This window comes from Vombatus ursinus, unplaced genomic scaffold, assembly GCF_900497805.2.
Source record: "Vombatus ursinus unplaced genomic scaffold, bare-nosed wombat genome assembly UNPS02009573.1, whole genome shotgun sequence".
NCBI classification, from domain to species: domain Eukaryota; kingdom Metazoa; phylum Chordata; class Mammalia; order Diprotodontia; family Vombatidae; genus Vombatus; species Vombatus ursinus.
The window spans coordinates 5,245,673-5,268,058 of record NW_020949351.1 but is presented as its reverse complement, the minus strand read 5'-3'; the positions used below and the strand labels follow the sequence as shown (position 1 = coordinate 5,268,058).

At 33.4% G+C, this 22,386-nt stretch overlaps 1 protein-coding gene across 2 annotated transcripts in view; it reads right to left on the bottom strand.

Moving 5' to 3' along the window:
• Positions 1 to 4,370: 4,370 nt before the first annotated feature.
• The window catches only part of CDH7 (cadherin 7), a 197,432-nt gene continuing 179,416 nt past the window's right edge, over positions 4,371 to 22,386 (bottom strand). For both annotated transcript variants that reach the window (XM_027852481.1, XM_027852482.1), the window contains exon 12: positions 4,371 to 6,794. In XM_027852481.1, the coding sequence (XP_027708282.1) occupies positions 6,301 to 6,794 (494 nt within the window). In that variant the 3' untranslated portion in view covers positions 4,371 to 6,300. The remainder of the gene's footprint in view (positions 6,795 to 22,386) is intronic.

The window sequence follows — 22,386 nt, the reverse complement described above, 5'->3', positions numbered from 1 at the left end:
TTTATATTTATAAAACAAAGATGTGTTTTAACTGGTTTGAATGACCAGCTTATCTTATGATTCATTAGCTATAGTTTCTTATCTTATTATTTGTCTTTTCATATTCCTTTCAGGCAGAAGTAGATAGTTGTGGGAACCAAGAGGCCAGTTACAAAATGTAAACTCTTACCTCCAAATGGAATGATTCTCGCTTTACTAGTGCCTGTGATGAGTATAGATTTCTTGACAGACTGGAATGATTCCTACTGTTATACTCTATTAGATCAATATGTATTTAGATATTTTATCAGCATCTGTGTAATCATCTGATTAAGTAGGAATTCCTTCTGGGGAGTTATACTATTCCATCAATTGTATGTATTAAATAGGTCAGGTATACAGATTTTGGGAAAATATATAATCTGAACTTCAATTTGAAGTATTTCTAGTTGAATTGGAGAAAATATTTATACTCCTTTTAGGTTTACAGGTATTGCAGTATATGCAGTTCAAGAACTGATGTTTGAAAATATCTTTAAAATTGATTTGGAAATTAAATGTTTATTTGGTAATATTCATTTTATAACAGAAAATTGTATGGTTAACTTTGAACTCTTAGGACTTATCAACCATATACATTTTCATAATATTTCAAAAGGGCATTGTACTTATTTAATTCATGCATTACAGTGGCTTAGTTTTTTTACTATCCACTTTAAAATTCTGTGTATGTATATATTCTGTCTGTATCTGAAATGCAAATTGCATGTGCCTTCTTTAACAGATTCTTGACTCAAATCAGAAATAATTAAGATCATAGGATTTAGAGCTGGCAAGGACTTTAATCATCTAGTCCAACCCCTTCACTTTACAGAGTAAGAAAAGAAAAAAAAAAAAACTGTGGCCAACCAACATGACGTTTGTAGATCCCACAGGTAGCAAGTGATAGATCCAGCACTTGAACACATATTGTTTTACTCCAAAGCCGGTGGTCGTTTCACTACGCCACAGGGCCTACACTACCTGAGTTGGTAAAATGTGACCTTCCAAGATGCTTTGTTTTAACTTTTCATGTAATACGCATGAAGACAAAGCTTCATGAATTATAAAGAGTGAAGGTTTAAGGCAACTCTCTGGATACTTTAGCACTCCTTTGTTCTTCAAAAGCTTTTGCTTAAAATATCGAAAATATCAAGATAATTGAAATAAATGCACTTTTGGAAATTCATAGCTGTTTTGCTTTCTTTAGTGGTGCATTAGATCCGCTAGCCAGATTGGCAGTTAGTCACATAGCCAGTTGCCACAGACACCTCAGGATCCCATGAATATTTTCATATATTCTCCACTATCACCCTGGAACTATAAGCCAGGAGAGAGAATCTAGGCATTTGTCACTACAATAAAAACATATTGGGAATTAAGACACTGGGGTGAAGCTATTGTATTTTCTTTTCATTTACCTTAATATTTCACTTTTCTTTTTATCCTAAGGTGACATAGTCTTAAAATATCTACCATATACTAAATTATAGCCCCCCCTAGCACTTTTTCCTGATTAAATATATTCTCAGTTCTCTCCCTCTCACAATTTTGGGACCATTAATTGCTATCCACACAGCCAGTCAACCTTGATAAAAAATAATCACTTCCTTCCCTAAAAATTTCCACATTGGTATGTGACATATTAAATAGAATAGATTTTACAGCCCATATGCAGTAGTTGGCTTATTTGCAAATCTATTTTTAGTTCTGACAGCCTTCGGTTCTAGTAGACTGGCCTCTCTGCTAACTAGCATGCTGAACTTTCCCAAGTATAGTTTAAATATTGAACCATGGCTAAAATTCAGTGAAATTAATAAAAGAAAACTTTACCTTATTTAAGTTAAAAATAATCAATAAAAACTTTTTATTGAGTTAACAGGTGTATTTAAAGCCAGTATTGATAAAAACAATATCCTTGTCATTAAAAAAAAAAAAAAAAAAACCTTGGAAGTGTTTAATTCAATTATTTTTAGCTTGGTAATTTTTTCAAACCTGTATTTACATCTCATTTAAGATTTTCTCCAAACTTAGGCACATCCCAACTGCTAATTTTCAAATGCAATTGTTTCTGTATGTGAAACTCAACAAATACACTATTTGCACATTTTATAAAATATATACAGTGCTCATGAGAATATTTTCTAAACTTTTTGCATTTAACTATACAATAGCAGGATATTCTATAAAGTGAACACTTCAAAATGTTCCTACAAAACCAAATGTCAAGACTTTCAAGGGAAGAAAGGTGGCTGGGTACATAGGGTGAACTTTCAATCCATAATCAGGCAGAAGAGCAGACACCCTGACAGGTGTATGTAGGTAGTTAAGGATCCAAGGCATTCTCTTCTGTAATTGACCTATGTTTCAAGTTAAACCCTCCAAACCAAAGTCACAGCAGTCCCCCTTTCTTTTGGACACTCAGCTCTCAGGTTCTTTATTTCACACTGTTCGTTGCCTTTGTTTATCAGAGATGCTCTGGGCTGGAAACGAGCCTGGCAAGCTGACCCAAATACCTGATCGCTCATTTCTTGGGAGTTTGCTTTGGTGTTCTTGATTTTGAATTGTACTTTCTCTGATTACACTTAACCTAGTCAGAGTAGTTGAGAAAGAATTTAACTCAGATCAGTAAGTCAAGAAACATTTTTCAGAGCCTGCTATGTGTCAAGGTCAAATCCCATGAAACTAACAGAACCAAGTCAAATAACAGACACATAACTTTCTCTTTTGGGACATATAAAGATATAGAAAAATATTTATACATACATATCAAGTATAATTTTAAATTTATTAAATATTTTCTATTTTTATATTTAGAAATATCTAGATATCTACATGTAGATATCTTTATAGAAAGAGCTAAATATACAGATACACTGTGTGTGTGTGTGTGTGTGTGTGTGTGTGTGCGCGCAGGTTGGTAACTGTTTTGCAGAAAGTTGTCTGTGGCATCAGAGTCATATAGCTGTAGTATGAATCAGAGGCAGAAATTGAACCCAAGTCATCTGGGCATTGAGGTGAACTCTATCCACTATGCAATGCTGCCTATAAGATCTATTTATGCGTATAGAATATATATCTATATATAGATACAGAGAGAGATGTCTATCGGCATACACATGCATATATACCGGTGTGTACATATGCACACACATACATGACACACATGTACACGTGTATATATACATGTGTTAATGTAACTATATTATTAGATAAACCTTGCCTCCCTGAGCCAATATCTATATTTAAACATTTTATTTTACTATTTCTCAGAATGGTGTGATGGCCCTACTTTGAGGCTATGAAGAAAAGTATTTAGGAGAAAATCTCTGTTCCCTTTGCTGCACATTTTGAAAATGAAGCAGAAATTTTTCCTGTCAGTCAGTCCTAGTATTTTCATATTCTCAAACAAGATAATATAGGTAAAGCACTTTGCAATTCTTCAAGCATTATGCAAATGTCAGCCTTATTTGTATTATTCATTGAGAATTAGTAAGTTTCTGGAACTTACTGCCATAATATCTGAATAAACAGAAATTTAAATACCAGGGCAGACATTTTAATGCACATACCCTCTCCACTATTGTAATTTAGTTACTATGGCTTTAGGTCTCCATAACCAATTGCTCCCTTCTTGGTTCAGGGAAAAAATGACTTTCTCTACTTAAGTAGTTTCCAGATGATCTGATATATCACTCATCATAATAGCATCTGCAAGGAAAAGAAAAAAAAAACTAAAGCAATTACAACGAACTTTTTGTTTTACAAAGACAATTTGCCTGTGATACTTATCATTCAATTTAATTCAATTTGAAGCATCCCCTCCCCCCCAAAAAAGTGGCCCTATATTCAACAGATGTATTCAGAACAGCAGAAGTTTCAGGACTCTATTCAGGTCATCTAGTATCAAATGGTTTCATGGAAGAATTTCAGAGCACTATATAAATTAGAGGTGATTTCTCCAATTCTTTTATGATCATGTATTGAGGGGGGAAAGCATGAGAAAAAATATATTCTTATTAGATGGAGGAAAAGCAAGATGAATGATATTCCTTTTCTATAATATACTCAGAACTCCATTTAGTGATATGTGCAGCAGTCAGCAGTTTTGACATCATAATCCAAATGTACTAAAATATTTTATCTTCCTGCAAACAAGAGGATTATTGTAAAACTGTTTTCTCAGCACCTGGATGATTTAACACCTGTATAATTCGTGCAGCACATTTTGCTTTTATCAAACAGAATAAGCTTCATTTCTCTCCCCTCCTTTTTATTGAAAGTGTTACATGTTTGACTAAAAGTCATGAGCATTATCTTTCAGTACCATTAAAAAATCATATACACACACACATACATATACTTGTGTGTGTGTGTGTACATATAAATATATACACACACACACGTATATGTATTCCTTGATAGAAGTTGTGGCAGATCTAATGACTCATTAAATGACTGTCTTGTAAAACTTTACCAAAATTAAAGAAATTTTCAGATAATTAAATTTGTTGAATTGTTTATTTTGATGAAGCTGAAGGCCACTTTCACATACTTCATTTATAATGGTGGGCTGCAAAAATTACAGACTCTTTCATAGACACCTTTTTTCTCATGTGTACTCAACATATTTATATTTCATATAGAAAGAAGCTCTTTTAGAACACCATTTTTTACACAGTGCCCACTATCTGCAGATTTATTAGTAACTCAACTACCAACTCTTTTTAAAATAAAGGGAGAAAAAATTTCCTTAATTGATTATATGCATCATAAACTAGTATTAAACCATGAAAGCTTGTAGGTATAAATATTATTGGAATCATAAAAAAGTTGTCTTATTCTAAGAAATCCTATTTCAAAATTATACAGTATTTTGACCGTCTGTAATTATCCTCCTCATTTTGGCACTCCCAGACCAGTATAGAAATTATGCATTGTGAAGTTAATTCCTTGGGGAACTTAATTATTTGCATCAGGATTTAAAGATGGATTCTGAAGTTAATAGCATTACATTTTTTAACATAGGAAAGAAATTTCAGTCTTTAACTGAAGTGCTTCAACAGTAAAGCGGGGTGGCGCTAAGGGAAAACAAGTTCTTTTAAGTCTTAGGAGCATAGAGAACTTATGACCTCGAAAATTCAATCTTCCATTCAAAGATACTCCCCCATTCCCTCTGTAGTCTTCTTTCCAAAATACAAGGTACAAATACTTTATTCAAATGTTTCAGACATTCTAATGGCTCAGAAGAACAATTGTGTGTCCTTGTAGCTGTGTTCCTTTCTGAGACATGAACGACCGTGGGGCTCAATTGCTTTACTGTAATTTCTCCATTTCTATGCTTCATTTCCTTCATGTAGCTGAGACTGGAGAAAAATCAGCATGTTCTGATGAGTTTAATACTATGAGGCAGTAAAATGGACCTGAATTTTGTGGAGATTGGGCTCCAAAATAAATATAACACCACGTGTCAAATAAAAAAAAAAGATAAATTCTCCTGTACAAATCAGAAGAGATAATAAAAATTGAATAGACAGCAATTTTCCCCCCATACCTACACAGGCATCTAAGGATGATTTTTAATTTTGAAAATTTTTTCCCCCAGTTTTTATTTTGACCATTTCAAAAATTATTTTTTGCAAGATGCTATAATTTTTTTCTTTCTTTTTTTAAAGTATAAATTACAATGACATATGCTAGAGTGCTTTTTTTGTGTTTTGGTGGGATGAATAGACTGAGTCAATGAATACCTAGCTAGGCATTTGCAAATATTTCTGGTAATTTTGGATTCTTTAATCAAAAGCAATAAAATTCTTCTAGATGTCATGAGCCAGTAAGCTGCAGGTATCACTCTAAAAGATTTGGTATAAAGAATTAAGACTCCATAGACTGGCACCACATTTTTTCTTTCATTCATCATATCTGAGAGACATACTGGTACTGGGAAGGCATTTACAGGTTATCACTGGCTCATCAACGTCACAGTGCACTACTGATTCGGAGAGGGTTAGTTGCCTTTGCAGGTATATAAGGGTTGCTATCTATTCGAATACATCTGAGCATCTCATTTTATCAAAATGCCTTCAAATGCTCAGCATCTGTGGTCACTGCAGTCCTTAGGACAAGTCTAATGAAGATATGCTTCACCAAGGCAAAAACCTAAACAGTTAAAAATGGAGAAATATTTACACCCTTTTTAAATCCAATAAGTAGAGTTTGTGTTTGTTCTTTTTTTTTGTTTGTTTGTTTCTCTTCAGTGCATTTCCTATTAAGGTCCCAAGGCTATGAGTATAAGCCATCCTGGCCAGTTCCATACATATCTGCAAGTCTTTTAAAACGAGGCCCCCAGTCACTGAGATAATCATAATTCTGATCAGAGTTTGAGCTGATGGAATCTAAAGAACTGAGTGACTCAGCTACTGAACCATTTCCCTCAAAGGCATATGTCTGTAGAGAATCATAAGGAGGAGCACAGGGATCTATGTCAGCTTCTTTTAATCTTTCCCAAATAAATTCCCTAAAAATGACGTTATCAGGGATACTTTTAAAAGTTGGTCGACTTAAGAACTGAATCTCTGGTGTCACATCCCTTCGGGTCTTGGTATCTCGGATAACATTTAGGTTTCTCAAAGCAGCCATGTCAAAAGCCTCTGTGTCCTCTTCACCACCACCTTCATCATCATACCGGACAATATTTTCTCTAATATCCCTCTCCTCATCAAAAATCAGTGGCTCTTTTTTCCGTCTTCTCATTGTGACAATCATAAGGACCAACACTAGAACACAGAACAGCAAAGGTAAAGGTTTAAAATAGACTCTAAAATGCTTGTTATCATCAGTGGCATTAGCCCTGCAAAGTTGACCCATAAAGATCCCCTTTCTGGAGGCAGCTAGGTCGTGCAGTGAAAAGAGCTCTGGCCTTGGAGTTAGGAGGACCTGAGTTCAAATCCAGCCTCAGACAATTAACGCTTACTAGCTGTGTGACCCTGGGCAAGTCACTTAACCCCAATCACCTCACCAAAAAGCAAAAAAAAAAAAAATCCCCTACTTTAAAGAGAATTTGCCACTTACCATGTGGAATTTCATATTAATAGATGGTTCTATATTACTAAAATGGTTTTAAGAGAATGCTATTATATCAATTATCTTTTTCCCATACCTGTATTGGATTAATTTCTCTGTTACATCCAAATGTATTTGATAGCAGAAATTTGAGAATTTGTTCAGAATGAATAGAACAGTCTTACATCCATGAAATAAAAAGGTCTTTTTTTTTAACTACTTAATTGCTCATGGGGTAAAATCACATTTGTAAAGGTTCTATGTGTAGTTTAATAACTGCAGTTTGAGAATTAACTGAATTTACAGTATTTGGTCTTAGGCTCTTTGATGAAATACTGATTCCTTGACTGTAAAGCTCTCAGTTGTTAAGTATAGTCCAGAATTTGGCCTGTACTTACAGATTAAAAGCATCCATATAATAGATTATGTTTCACTTTAGTGTATGAAATACTTGGTTCTTATGAATTATGCCCAGAGAAAGAGCATCTAAGACTATGAAGTTTTCAGGAACAGCCAATGATAGATTTAACAAATTTATAACTCTACTGACTTTAGGGATTTTTCTTCAATGATATTAAAATTAGTACATCATTGATGAACACAAAAGGCATGCAAAAGAGGTCAGTACCAGTTTGATATAAATTACAGTTTAAATAGTTTTATTATGTAATATATATTTTTGCTATCAAAGTAGGTCACTTCTAAGGACAGAACAAGTCTCTTGGCCAGAAAACAATCAGACAAAAAAACACATGAATTGTAAAAGGGGCAAGTTTCTTGACTTTTAGAACACCTACTAAAATAGGATGGAAATTAAGTACCATGTTTTTTGGAGGGGAACAAATACGATAAAAAGTAAATTGATTTTCTTTCACTGGCTATATGACATATCTAATGATCCATCTATACTGAGGCATTATGAAAATAAGTTATTGCTACATCAGTCTAAAATTTGTGGCACTTGCAAACATATGACTTACAAATTCAATCAAGAATTGTTTTAGGATACATTAGTCTAAGAAAAATTTACAAACCAAGTTGGAAAAATGAGAACTTTCTGTATAGTAGGTTTGCCCTTTGATATCAATGTTATAGATGTAGAATTACAATCTGAAGTGAATATGTAGAATGAAAACCCAAAACTAGTAGTGTTTTTAACAGGTTACCTATTTATGTATTTTATTGCATTTGAAATGAAAATGTTTAATGATTTAGTATACTTCAGCAAATATTTATGATTAACCTACTCTAATAAATTTGATATATTATTTTAATATTTTTCTTTGTTTCAAAGTACCTATAGTAAGACCTCTAATTTGTTGGATGACCCTTTGTTGAGGTGCTGTAGAAAAATATGGAAAAGAAATCATGCTGTATGAAAAGGTCTTTTGTGGTTACCATTGAATAAAGATAACAGATCCATTAAAATAATGAAAGAACCCATTTGTTGATTTTCTTATCTAAGCACAATAAAGATATGATTGGTTATATAACTATCTTTTTAGCATTCTAGAAGTAGTTGGAAAACTAACACTTCCCATGATGCCTTTTCCATCGTGCCAGGTGTTGTGCTAGTCTCCTTAGCCAAAAATTTGATTTGAGAGGCATTGGCTGAGATCTTCATCTACGGGGACTGGCTCATAGTGCTCAGAAACCTGAGTGACTCCTTTACTTTGTTTCTTCTCTTCTTCTAACTGGGGACCTATCTTTTAAGTTCTTTTCTTAAAGGTCAGGGAATCATACTCTTATTTGTTAGCGCTACTGGCACTTCGCTTCAACAACAGTCCAGTAATTTTTTGTTCAACACCATAATTTATGGTTCCTTTTCTTCTATGCTGGTGCCACTGCACCTGATGTCTTAGAAAACATTGCATCCCATTATGGCAAACTATGATACCCCTATCATAGCAAGGATGTTCAGCTAATGTTTTCCTAAGTCACCATCAAATAGGAGAATCTCTACCTAAATTAGGGAAGACTCAAAAAGAAAATGAGTTGATAGATGTCAGGCAAATAGAATATAGGTCAGATGGCAAAAGCTAACTGGATAGAATGAAGGAGAAAAGGAAATATTTAGGCAAGGAGAAAAGAAGAATTTGGTAGAAAGTATATTTTTTTAATATTATAGGTGTGTCATGAATAGTGGTTAGAGGACATATAGAAAGAAAGGAGTAGACTGCAACTATTAGAAGTAAAATTGGGTAGATCACAGTGAGATCTAGAAGTTGAGAGTTGTAGGCAAAAGTTAAATTCTCATGACATGCCCCAAATGATTTCAGACAAAGAAATCAAAGCTATCTGTAGTCATATAAAAAAAATGTTCTAAATCAGTATTGATCAGAGAAATGCAAATTAAAACAATTGTGAAGTACCATCTCATACCTATCAGATTGGATAATTTGACAGAAAAGGAAAATGATAAATATTGGAGGAAATGTGTGAAAATTGGGATGCTAAGGCACTATGGGTGGAATTGTGAATTGATCCGACCATTCTGGAAAGTAGTTTTTGGAACTATGCCCAAACAGCTACAGATCTGTGCGTACCTTTTGACCCAGCAACACCATTACTAGGTCTGTATCCCAAAGAGATTTTTATAAAAAGGAATAACACCTATTTGTACAAAAATATTTATCATAGTTCCTTTTGTGGTCGATTGGGCAACAGCTGAACAAGTTGTGGTATATAATTGTAATGAAATACTATTGAGCTTTAAGAAATGATCAGCAGGAGCTTTCAGAAAATCCTATAAAGACTTACATGAACTGATGCAGAGTAAAAGTGAGCAGAACCAGGAGCACATTGTACACAATAACAGCAATATTGTATGATGATCAACTGTGAATGATTTGGCTATACTCAGCAATACAATGACCCAAGACAATCCTAGAGGACTCACAATGAAAAATGCTATCAAATTTCAGAGAAAGAACTGCTGGAGTGTGAATGCAAATTGAAGCATACTATTTTTCACTTTTGTGTGTGTGTGTGTGTGTGTGTGTGTGTGTGTGTGTGTGTGTGTGTTTTGGTCTCTGTTTTCTTTTACATCATGATCAATAAGGAAATATATGTTGCATGATTGTACATATATAACCTATATTAAATTGCTTGCCGTCTTAGGGAAGGGTAAAGAGAGGGAGAGAGAAAATTTGGAACTTAGATTAAAACAAAACAAAACAAAAAATTGAATGTTAATTGTTTTTACATATCATCAGGAAAAAATAAGATATTTAAAAAATTATCATCATGTTTTAAAGAGAAATGGTAGGCAAGAATGGGCAAGTGAATGGTAAAGGAGACAAAGGGTACCTAGAAATGGGTGTGAGTGGGTGTGAGAGTAAGAAGGTAGTCATCACATTTGACCACACAACTCTAGTGTGATTTAAATCAATGTCCTGGATCCTAATGGAATATTAAAGCTTTCCTTTTTCTTCCATAGCAGAGGATTATGTATTACCGTGTGTAATAAGCTGCCATTTATATTCTTTATTCAAATGGAGATATATTTCCACACTGCTATAGTGTATTAAAGCCTGACTTTTGAAACTTAAGTACTCACTAACAAGTGAAAAATAGAAAACTTATCAATGGGCATGTCTGCCTACAGGTACAATGAAATTTTAAGGTAAAATTAATATTTTATAAGACTTCAATATCCCACACTTGCTTGAAGCTAAGAAATATGTGAAGTCTTTTAGAAGGTTAGATAGTTTAACATTTCAGTGGCTTAAGAGAATATTAATTTCTAACCACTTGAGCAAGTATTAGAAATACATTTTAACCTTTATGAAGACCAAGTATTAAAAGTTCTGCCAGGACTGGGGATAATTCCTATATTAAAGAGAATATGTTCTAAGAAAATTAGTTATTATTATGATATATGTATATATATGTATATATATATATATCTTTAAAACCTGCTATATATTGAAATGGCTTCTTTCATGTACCACTGTAATACTAAAGTGGCAGTTTTGCATACAGTTGTAGTAGTTGTGAAGTGTAGTACAAAATATTGACATTAGGAAAGTTGGCATCCTTAGCTATGACATCTTAGTTTGGGAAGATTCAGGTACTATGTATTTGTAGTTATGAATCAAGTTGGAAATACGTGTAACCTTGGCAAGTAAGTTAATATATCTTGGTCTCAGTTTCTTCACTAATAAAATAAGGTTGAGGGCAGCTAGGTGGCACAATAGATAGAATGCTAGGCCTGAAGTCAGAAAGACTCATCTTCTGAGTGACTCTGGGAAAGTCACTTAACCCTGTTTGTCTCTGTTCCTAATCTATAAAATGAGCTGGAGAGGAAAATAGCAAAACACTCCACTATCTTTGCCAGGAAAACCCCATGAACAATATGATCCATGGGGTCATGAAGAGTTAGATACGACTAAAGAACAACAAACTCACCTCCTCTTTTTTTTTTTTTACGAGGCAGCTAAAGTGACATAAATGCAGCATATGGACATAAATGTCCATATTTATAAATATGGACATGAAATTTGTCTCCCTGCAATTTCCACTGGTCCAAGTTTTGCCTTCTGGATGAATATAGAATAATTTTATCCCTTCTAACAGATGATAGTCCTTCAGACAAACAAGGGCATATATGGTTTTTCCTTCCTCATGTCTCTACTTCTCAGGCTTCACTTTTCAGAATCCCTCAGATGCTAGCCATATGACATTTTCCAGATTTGTTACTATTCTATCATTCTTCTTTACACGTGCTCGTATTTGTAACTGTTCTTAAAAGACAGGACTGACCAAATTACTAGAAATGTAGACTGACCAAGGCTCAGCACAATGATGCTGTTTCCAATGATATGCTTTACATTTTCATAGAACTTTTTTTCTTTCTCTCTGCCTTGTTTCCTAGACACAAATATATACTAAATATTCCCTATGTTGTACATGTTTATATATGCACATACATGTATTAGAAAGGAATTATATTACAAGCTATTACATCAAACTTCTCACTCTTATCCAGATTATAGCCAATTAAAACCCCAACGTCTTTTTCACACAAACTTGTTAAGGCAGATTTTTTTCCCATCCTGTATTTATACAATTGATTTTTTGAATTTCAGTGTGTAGAACTTTACATTTGTCACTGTCAAGTTTACACCATTGATTTGTAACCTACTGAAATAATTATGAATCCAAATTCTGATATGTAGCATGTGAGTATGCCTGATCAAACAAAAATCAGTCTTTTTCATATATTTCTACCTTTCAGATAGTTTCCCTTAAACAATAAGAATAATGAATTTTTACAGATGTTCTTCTTTTAAGGAAAAGATTTAAGAATATTAGAAAAATCTTGTTATTTTTCAATAAAGATATACTGTTTATTACCAAGTGATACATTGAATAGCTTAATACTTAATGATAAAAGCTATGATTAGTGTGTGAGGTATTAACTGAAAAACAAATTACACAGAATGTTACTGAATAATTTCAAAGTAGCCTGTATAAAAGACTTTCAATAATTTAATTTTTTACAACATATAAATGGCCTTTAATGGTCATTCATCATGGTGTCTCTTGCATGCATAACTCAAGATACTTTGAGTTTTTAATGTCAGATTCTGCCAAGTTCCCTTGGCAATGATTTTATTAAATGAATACTGAACTTTATATTTTAATCAGTTGGATAGTCAGTGTCTCATGACTGATTTTTAAAAAGGGGGGCTTAGGATCAGGAAACTGGTTAGATGATCTTTCAAATTCCCTTTTTTATTTTGTTTTGTTTTTTAAGTGAAACAAACTAAATATTTTTGACAAGTAAAAACCAATTAGAATGTTCTCAGTAAGAGGATAGTTGTTTCAAGTAATCACATAATAATAATAGGATAATCTTTTCTTCTGGTAATCAGAGAAGCCAAACATTTCAATTATTATGACTTTAACAATCACTGTAAAGTATTGCAGAAAAAATCTATTGTAGTACAACTTGTTGTGTCTTGGGTTTATATTCACTATGAGTCAAATGATATACAACTTGCAATATATAGCTTATAGCAAAAGCTTAATAGACAATTATGATGTTTTTAATTGAAACTAATGATAATTTAACCTGGATAATTGCCATTAAAATAAATAATTTAATTAATTATTATAAATATATGTGTGGTGTGCATGTTTATATGTGTGTATGTATATATGAATATAATTAATTAATTAATTAATTAATTAAACCGGTGGCTTTTTTTCCCGACAAATCACTTAATGTTGAAATTCGAATTCATGCATTTATTAAGAATCAACTATGTGTTAAGCATTATATTAGGTACTGAGGTAGATGCATAAATAAGGTATAATCCCTTTATTTGAGGAGTTTGTCATCTTTGGGAGGAAGTGAGATACACACAAATAAGCATAAAGCAAAATAAAATGTCATGGATTTAGAGTGACAAGTAGAGAGAAAACACTGGGGTCAGGAATGGGGAGATGGTGGGGTTTGTCTATACAGATTATGGTCAGCTGTACATGAGGTAGGATGGATTACACATCATTCCTGTGACTTGCTTATATTATGCTTGACAAATAGAATATTTCATTTCCAGTTCTATTTGGCACAGTCTCACATCTCTTACCTTCAGCCTAAACCCATCTCTAAATCAGTGGTCTCCAAATTAGGGTGTATAAGTTGATACATTAGGGTGTTGGATGACAGTGTTAGAACTTTTTGTTTTTATCTAAATATTTTAAAAGCTTTACTGTTAATACATAGATTGTAATTGGCACTGTCAGTCATATGTTGAATGACAATGAGCCATGGAAGGTAGGCAAGATATCCTGAAGAAAGACCAAGAGTTAAACATGTAAGAGGGTTAACAGTGTCACCTTTACTTATTTGTTTACTTTCAATGTATTTAAGTTTATTTGTGTGCAGTTAATTGGACTTATTAATTATATTATCTAGTCTTAACTAACCCTCACAACATTGACAAATAATTTTAAAAAAAATTATCGTAAAGAAATCATGCGCTGAAGACGATACAAATAATTTGTGCACAGGTAACTAAAAAGAAAGTGGCATAGTTGACAGTTCTCCTACTCCTGGTATGAACTCTGTTAGCCACATTACATGGTGAAACAATTACTAATGAGATCTGACAAGAAGGATGCAAAAAACTGAAATCACTGCATCAAAATGAATGTTTGAAATATATATTCCCATCCATTATCCTTAATTATGAACTTTACCCCAAATATCTATTATGTCCTGAGATTAACTAATTATTATATGAAGTTGTCATGATTAGCAAGACATTTACAGATTAATACTTTTTTTGCTAAAAATGATGAAAATTCACTATGACAATTCATCTTTATACTTGAAAAATTTGGAAGCATAATTTTCAAACCTTTTGAAGAAGTCTTCTAAACAACATGTTCAGTGGCTTTTGAACTCATTCATTAAACATCTAAAAATGCAACATCTTGCAAGACCAGCTGAATAGAATCAGGGAAGATAAAAATTTATTAGCTGAATTTAAGCAAAAACCATTGTATGATGCTTGATATAATTAGAAAATGACTATCAGGCAAAGTGAAGTGAGCAGAACCAGGAGAATATTGTACACAGTAGCAGCAACATTGTGGAATGATCAATATCGTACCTGACTTAGCTTTTCTCAGCAACACAGTGATCCAAGATAATTCCAAAAGACTTATAATGGAAAAGGCTGTCCACATCCAGAGGAAGAACTGATTGAGTCTGAATGCAGATCAAAGCATACTATTTTCACTTTATTTTTTGTTTTTTTTTCCTTTTGCAAACTGAATTTTTTTTCCAACTGTTTCTTTTTCACAACATAACTAAAATGGAAATAGGTTTTACATGAGTGCATATTTATATAACCTCTATCAAATTGCTTACTGTTTTAGGGAGGTGGGTGAGAAGGGAGGCAGGGAGAAAATGTGGAACTAAAAATTTTATAAAAATGAAAGTTATATTTAAATGTAATTGGAAAAAATAAAATACTACTTAGAAAAAGAAAAAAATGGCAAAAAAATGACTATCAGGATTTAGTAAGTGCAAAGATTTACTTCCTCCCTTTAGATATACATATTAAAATCATGCATTAAAATTAACTGAACTTAGAACCAAACTTAACTTGGAACTGGACTTTTGAATTGCTGTATTATAATGTGTTAAACAGATTTTCAAAAATAATGAAGCATACTCACTTTCCTCTCAGTAAAATTACTAATAGTAACAAAAAATGTTTATACCATTAAATGCAATAAGGTTATTTAAAGATTACTTTATTTCATTTTTATCTTTTTTAATATTTTATCTATGTTTTGTAATATGCATACTATGTATATATGCATATAATTTATAAATAAATATATACATATTGTTTATGCATGCTCAAAAATTTTTTCACATGACGCATGATCTTAAAAACATTTATAGAGCACTTACTAAAGCTCCAAGCTAGCATTTCCAACTGTCAATTATTTTGACCTGGATGTCACAGTACTTCAATTACAGTCTTCTACAAGACAACCCAATTTCTCAATCTAACCTTTTCTTCCTTCCCATTTGGTACTTTGGATTTGGACACAACCATCCTCCCAATCACTCAGACTTGAAACTTCGGAGTCATCTCTGATTCTTCTCCCTCTTTCACTTGCCTAAGTCAATCACTACTTCCATCTCTTAAATCTCTCCCTTTCTGTGTTCTACTACCATTGCACTAATCTTCCTCCTCATTGCTTCTTGTTTAGATTATTACAGTGGCTCCCTAAATAGTCTTGCTTGCCTTAGTTTTTCTTTCCCTGCAATCTTACATAATGCTGCAAAAATGATCCTCTGAAAGGATAGCTCTGATTACATTACCCTTTTTTCAAAAATGGTCCATTGCTCAAATCTCTTTCATGAATCCTTATCTGCTCTCCTCTCCACCCCTAATTTAGGATCTTTACCTACTCGTAACTGGCATTATACTTTTTACTTTAATTTTACATTGTATCCCACTTACAGTTATTGCTACACACATGTAACAGTCCCTGCTATAGTGTAAGTTTCATAAAGACAGGGATTGTACCTTATTGCTTTTTTATTCCTCATAAGAACAAATGTATTTCATTGTAATCATGCCAATACTTCAAGGATTTGTGATTGTGTCTTTATAGGTTCCCTCTGTCCATCATGACTTCTGTACATCTTAGCAGATGGCCATCAGGAGTAGCAATTACACCCCAGTTCAACAAACTGACTAACCTAGTGAAGAGGCTCTGAATTTAGGTTGAACGGGGCCTCAGGTGCCTACGTCTTTAGGACCTATTCCAAGGCTTTCCAGCAGCGTAGGAGGTGTTAGACCTTGTGCTCTGTTGGCATAGGTTTCAACCTGCGTAGAGAGGCCCTGCACATAGTAGATACTTAACAAATAAATATATGAAAAAAAAACAAGAGGAACTTAGTTAATGGAACTGAAATCTAAATAGCTCTCTGTGAGTTTTGATTAATTTCATAAGGCTCTCTTAATGTTAGAGAGGTATAGAAATTAGAAATAAAACAGAGTTACTAAAATAAAATGGAAACTTTCACAATATTCCCCCTAATAAAACAAACAGAAGATTTTCACTTGGTGGCTGTTAGTAATTTTAATAAGGAACAGAAATGGTAGGAACTCCCCAGTCATGTTACAGATCCACTAACGAAACATAGCAAAATAAAGCAACTGGCGTCTGCTGACACGTGTCAGCTATAGGCAGCTAACAATCCCCACCGCCAAAATGGGTCTTTGAGTATAGAAAATAGAAATTAACATGTTTTGTAAAGAACACTCTAGTTACCCTTTTTTGAAGGAGGAAAACATTTGCTACCATTATTAATTACTGAAGTCTATTCATTTGTTTTTCCATTGGGAACTTATGTCAAATAGACCAAGCAACAGATTTCTTTACACTGCTGTGACTATAAACATTTACAATGAGGATCAAGCATTCTCAAAATGAAACTATTATTTTTTTCCTGTAAGTTAAGCTTATTACTTTATTTACAGAATGTTTATTAGCCACTTAGCTCAAGTAAGGAACATTTTATACATAACAATATAACAATTAAACATACTCGTGAATAATGACAGTAATTCATACTGTTCATTAGCTGATGGATGAAGAAGACAAGAGGAAAGATACTGTCATCATTTAAGGAAGAACATCTGACAGCTAGTGGTCCAGCTGGTCACCTGAAAAGGAACGGAGGCATTTGGATTCCCCTAAGCAGCAGCATGCTTCTGAGCAAGCTTTATTATATTTGGATTTCTGAAGCAGGAATAATCTATTACATATTGTATCTAAATACTGCCACAAGACCTCAATTATTTTGCTCAATGCCCAAGTTAGAGGGGAAAAAGGCCTTATAACAACTCAGTCGTTGCCTTAAGGTACAAAATCATTCTTTGAACCAGGCAAAAAATAATCTTACAGAAACTTTATTTGAATCTATGTGCAATCTGAAACATTAAAAAATGTTTTTAAACAAAAGAGCTAAAAATTGCTTATTCTTTGTTCATTTTCTTCCAAGAACTGATTACCTGTGAGCCGTTGAAGCTATTGCTTTTCAGATATGTCGAAAATTTATAGTTCTGTAAAGCAGTTTGAGTCTTATGGGAAATTAACCCCATAAATCAGCAATTAGTATTAATCATGGCCAAAAGGATATGAGGTTATACATGTATTGGTAATCTTAGAGAATGGAATTTATATTTCAGAGAAGGGTAACTAGAGTAGCTTACTCTTTTATATACAGAGTAATTATAATCTTCTGTAAGAAAAACAAATGAAAAGTATCAAATTTCATCTTAAAGAAAAAGTATCATAACTAGAGCTATTTGTCCAAATCATAAACAGTACAAAGTAAGGGACTGATTTGTTAACTATTAAATGTAAAATAATAATTGGACTAGCTTTTGTTCCCTTCCTAGAACTACCAACACTTTGCATGTATGCCTCCTTCTTTGTTATGAATTCCTAGCTGAAATGAGAAGAAAAACTAAAAACTGATGTTGTCAGCTGTTATCAGTTGGCAGAGCCTGGGGCTGGGTATTATTAAAAGCTGGTTCCCATTATAACCTTACCAGGCCAAAGGTGTGTCCCTGCCTTCCTGCTATCATGCACTGACAGAAAAGCCAACTGGAATTTCTCCCCAGGAATCTTGTATCTACACACTACCTGTGTGACTTTGGATGAGTCACTTAACCATTCTTGGGCTTAGTATCTCATCTATCAAATGAGAGAATTGGATTCAATAATCAAAGGTGCCTTTCAGCTCCAAAGAGTCTTGAGAGTTTGTGATCTCCTCTTTTCAGGATATACACAGGTTAAGACAAACCTCCTGAAGTTTGGGTACCAGGAGAGGAAAACCCAGAAAGATAAAATAACCAAAAAAAAAAAAAAATCCCATTGCATTACAATGCATTTAGGAGCTTTGCTGAAACAACCCTAATCTTTATTTTATAACTATTTGCTTTCTATGAAATATACTCCACCAATGTTGCAGATTTATTCTTGGTTATCCATTTATTTATTCAATAAACTTATAATAAGTGCGTACTATGTGCCAGGAACTGTGCTAAGCACTGTCCTAAGACAAACCTGCTAGTCATTATAGATTATTAGTATCATTGAATTCTCTGGCATTGTCTTTCATATCATTTCAATCACTGCTTAGAAGACATTGATTAGAAATAGCTGCCTACAGGCTCCTCAATACTTCCATAGTCACCTTCCAAACATATATTTAGAAGTGGCAAGGCAGAGGGTATGGAGGATAAATAGTGATTCCTCCTTCAAGTGAGCTTAATTTATTTAGTAGTTCTTTTCTTATGCACATATTTTCTATTATCTGTATAAATGCTTCCCATAAGATTGTAAACTACTTGAGGGCAGGAATAATATGTACTGTTCAAAATATTTTTGTTCAATGAACAGATGAAGGAATGAAACATTCATCAGAGGAAAATAGATTTATACCTGAAAAGGTCTTTAAGTTTACCTAGTCCAATCCCCTAATTTTAAGTAAACTAAGTCAAATTAAAATAACCTGCCTAGCAGTCAACCAGATATTAAATAGAGCCAAGGTTTGAAGCCAGGATGCCAGAATCCAGATTAATTGCTATTTTCACTACAATACACTGCATTTTTAAATGCTCTTTTAGCTTATGAAGAAATCAAGTACAAACAAATCAAAAAAACATATGATGGATTTAAATAGTATGCAAAATATATTAGAAATCAAATAGTTGAAGACAGGCAGAAGAAGGGTCTTAGAAATATAAAAACTGTGACTTAAGGAACTCAGGTAAAGAGTTATTTCAATACAGAAAAAAAATACTGATTTGATGTTTTCATGAAAAATTACTAATTTGTCATAATAAATAATAATAATGATAATAACTTTATATAGTGCTTACTATGTTCCAGGTACTATGCTAAATGCTTCACACATATCCCATTTGACCCTCACAAAAACCCCAGGCCATATTTGAACTCAGGTTATTCTGACTCCAAACCCAGCACTTTATCCACTGTGCCACCCATCTGCCTGTATATTTCTTTTCACACCCATCAAAATTACAGATAGCCCCAAAGGCAACAGAAAGATGTATGATAAAAGTAAGGTGACCCTAGGGTATTGTCAGTGATGATGTGTGAAGAAGAGGAAAGGGAATAAATATTTATCAAGTCTTCTATGCTATGTACGGTACTAATAAGCACTTTACAAATATTATTTTATTTGTTTCTCACAACCACCACCCTGTAAGGCAATGGTATTATACTCAGACAGGTTAAGTGACTTGCCCAGGGTCACACAGTATCTGAGGCTGGATTTGAGCTCAGGTCTAATTGACCCTGGGCCTGCTACTCTATACACTATGCCACTTAGCTGTCCACGTATCATAACACAAGGACTGACTGGAATAAAAGACAATATCATGACCCTTTAGCCATAGTGAGGGACCAAGCAGTCAAAAAACATTTATTAAGACTACTATGTGCCAGGCACTGTGCTAGATGTCAGGAGTAAGAAAGAGAGAGAGAAGAAAGGAAGGGAAGAAAAGAAAAAAATATTTAAAAAAGTTTATATCTCATTGGTGAAGATAAAAAACAAATATATAAATAACTACACAGTATATAAAAATTCAACATAGTTGTGGAAAATGTGAGATTAAATATCTTGTCTGAGGAACAAGAAGGCAGTGGGGCTGGCTGGCCCAGAGTACGTGAAGAAAGTAAATTAATATAATAAGCCTAGAGAGATACTTTGGAGCCAGGTTGTGAATAGCAATAAATGTCAGAAAGGAGAGTTAGTATATGGTGCTGCAGATAATAATGGGTCACTGGAATTATTGAGCAGGAGAGTGGCATGGTTAGAACTATGCTTAGACGTATCAATTTGGCAGCTGTGAGCAGATTAGAGTGGGGGGAGATGAGGCAGGAAGATCAATTCAGAAGCTACTGCAATAGTTCTGGTGAAAGATGAAGGCCTGAATTAGGGTGGTGACTATGTCAATGGAGAGAAGGGAACACGTGGGAAATGGACAGTGGTAATAGAATAAACCTGGCATATGATTTCATGTGACATCTGAGAGTCAAGGATGGATTGTAATTGCAAACCCTGAAATGTCCAGTACCTTCAACTGATCTAGGGGAATTTGGAAGAGGAATAGTTTTTTTAGGGGGGAGAAAATAACGAATTCTGTTTTGGACATATTGATTTTGAGGAGACTGCAAGACATTCGGTTTAAAGTGTCTAATAATTTGTTGGCAATGTGAGACTGAAGAACAGGAAACAGACTAGGGCTTAACTCCTGTTTTTTTGGTGTGTTGTAACTAGCTTTTGTAGGATCACTGACAAAGAACCAAGTTTCACAGTACTAGTATTTCTTTTTCAACCAAAAAGTAACATTCTTTTTCAAGTTCATGCCTTCATATGTACTTGATACTTTGTGGGTAACTATAGATCTATCAATTCTCTTTTCCTTACAATTAAGCTTTCATTGAGTCTGCTCCATGGTCTGTGGAGAGTTGGGCTTTAATTCCTGAAACTAGGAAAAATATTCACATCAATTTCTTAGGTGTAGCAAGGATAAATCCACATAGACTTGGGAAGCCAAGTGCTCAGCCAGAGCAGCTGTCCCACCCAAACAGCCTATTTTCATGGGTGGAGTCTGTAGTTTATAAATGCAGTGAGTGTAGATCAGCTGGTACTGATTTAATTTTAATTTTATCATTTAAAAAATTCTGAACTTATAAATAAGTGTATTGAAACAAGCTTTTCCATAGATATAGCAGAATACAAAAAGTGTGTTATGGGACTAAAATGAAGATGTTGGGGGAAGGAGAGATGTTCTAATGGTTGTTTCTAAAGAGCTCAAGTGAGATGCATAGAGGGACATAGATTCATTGTGCAAGTCTTGGAAATGGTAATGACTAAGACTTTTAGTGAGTTATCCTTGATAAGACAGCAAAGATAAAGGAGGATAGCACAATTAAGTGACTGAATTTGAATTTACATATCAGACACCACCAGGTTCTGATTAAATTATACTATTTGGAAACATTTAGAAACTAAAACTGGAGGAAGTATATGGGATTTTTAAAGTGAATGAACAAACTGGAGGGTTCTCCATAATTTGAGATATATTTAAATAATTGTGAAAACACTTTTTAATTGTAAAGCACTATGAATATGTGTATACATATTTTCATCATTTAAAGTTTCTTGTCATCTTGTTTTTGATCAACATATAAGTGATTGTTTTTTTAATAATTTATTTGGTAAAATTATAGCATTGTTAGAATTGACCAAAATGCTACTGCTAGATATTTTACAGCTGAATTAAGAGAATAAAGATTAGAAGTTGAATCCTGAGTGGAGTGACTTTCTCTGCCACTGATTATTACTTTGTGACTGTGATTAAATTTTATAATCTCCAAATCACAGGCTGACACAATCCATGGAAAATACTATAAAATCTTTGTTACCTGGGAAATGTAGATTGAGTTGATGGTGAGATATCCTTAATCTATTTACCTGGTATTTGTTGTTTTTTACCAAGGATTTCTGAAGTTTTGATTCAAAGGAAAAAAAAACATAACAAAAAAAACAAAACAAAACAGATTCAACTTCTAATTTCTGTTCTCTTAATTCATAGAACCTGTGATTTAGGTATTCATCACTTCATTTTTTTAAAATATGATTACATTCTAATGTTCTACTCTTACTTAGAATGACCTCAATTTGATTTCAATTCAAACAAAACTTTAGACGTGAAATGC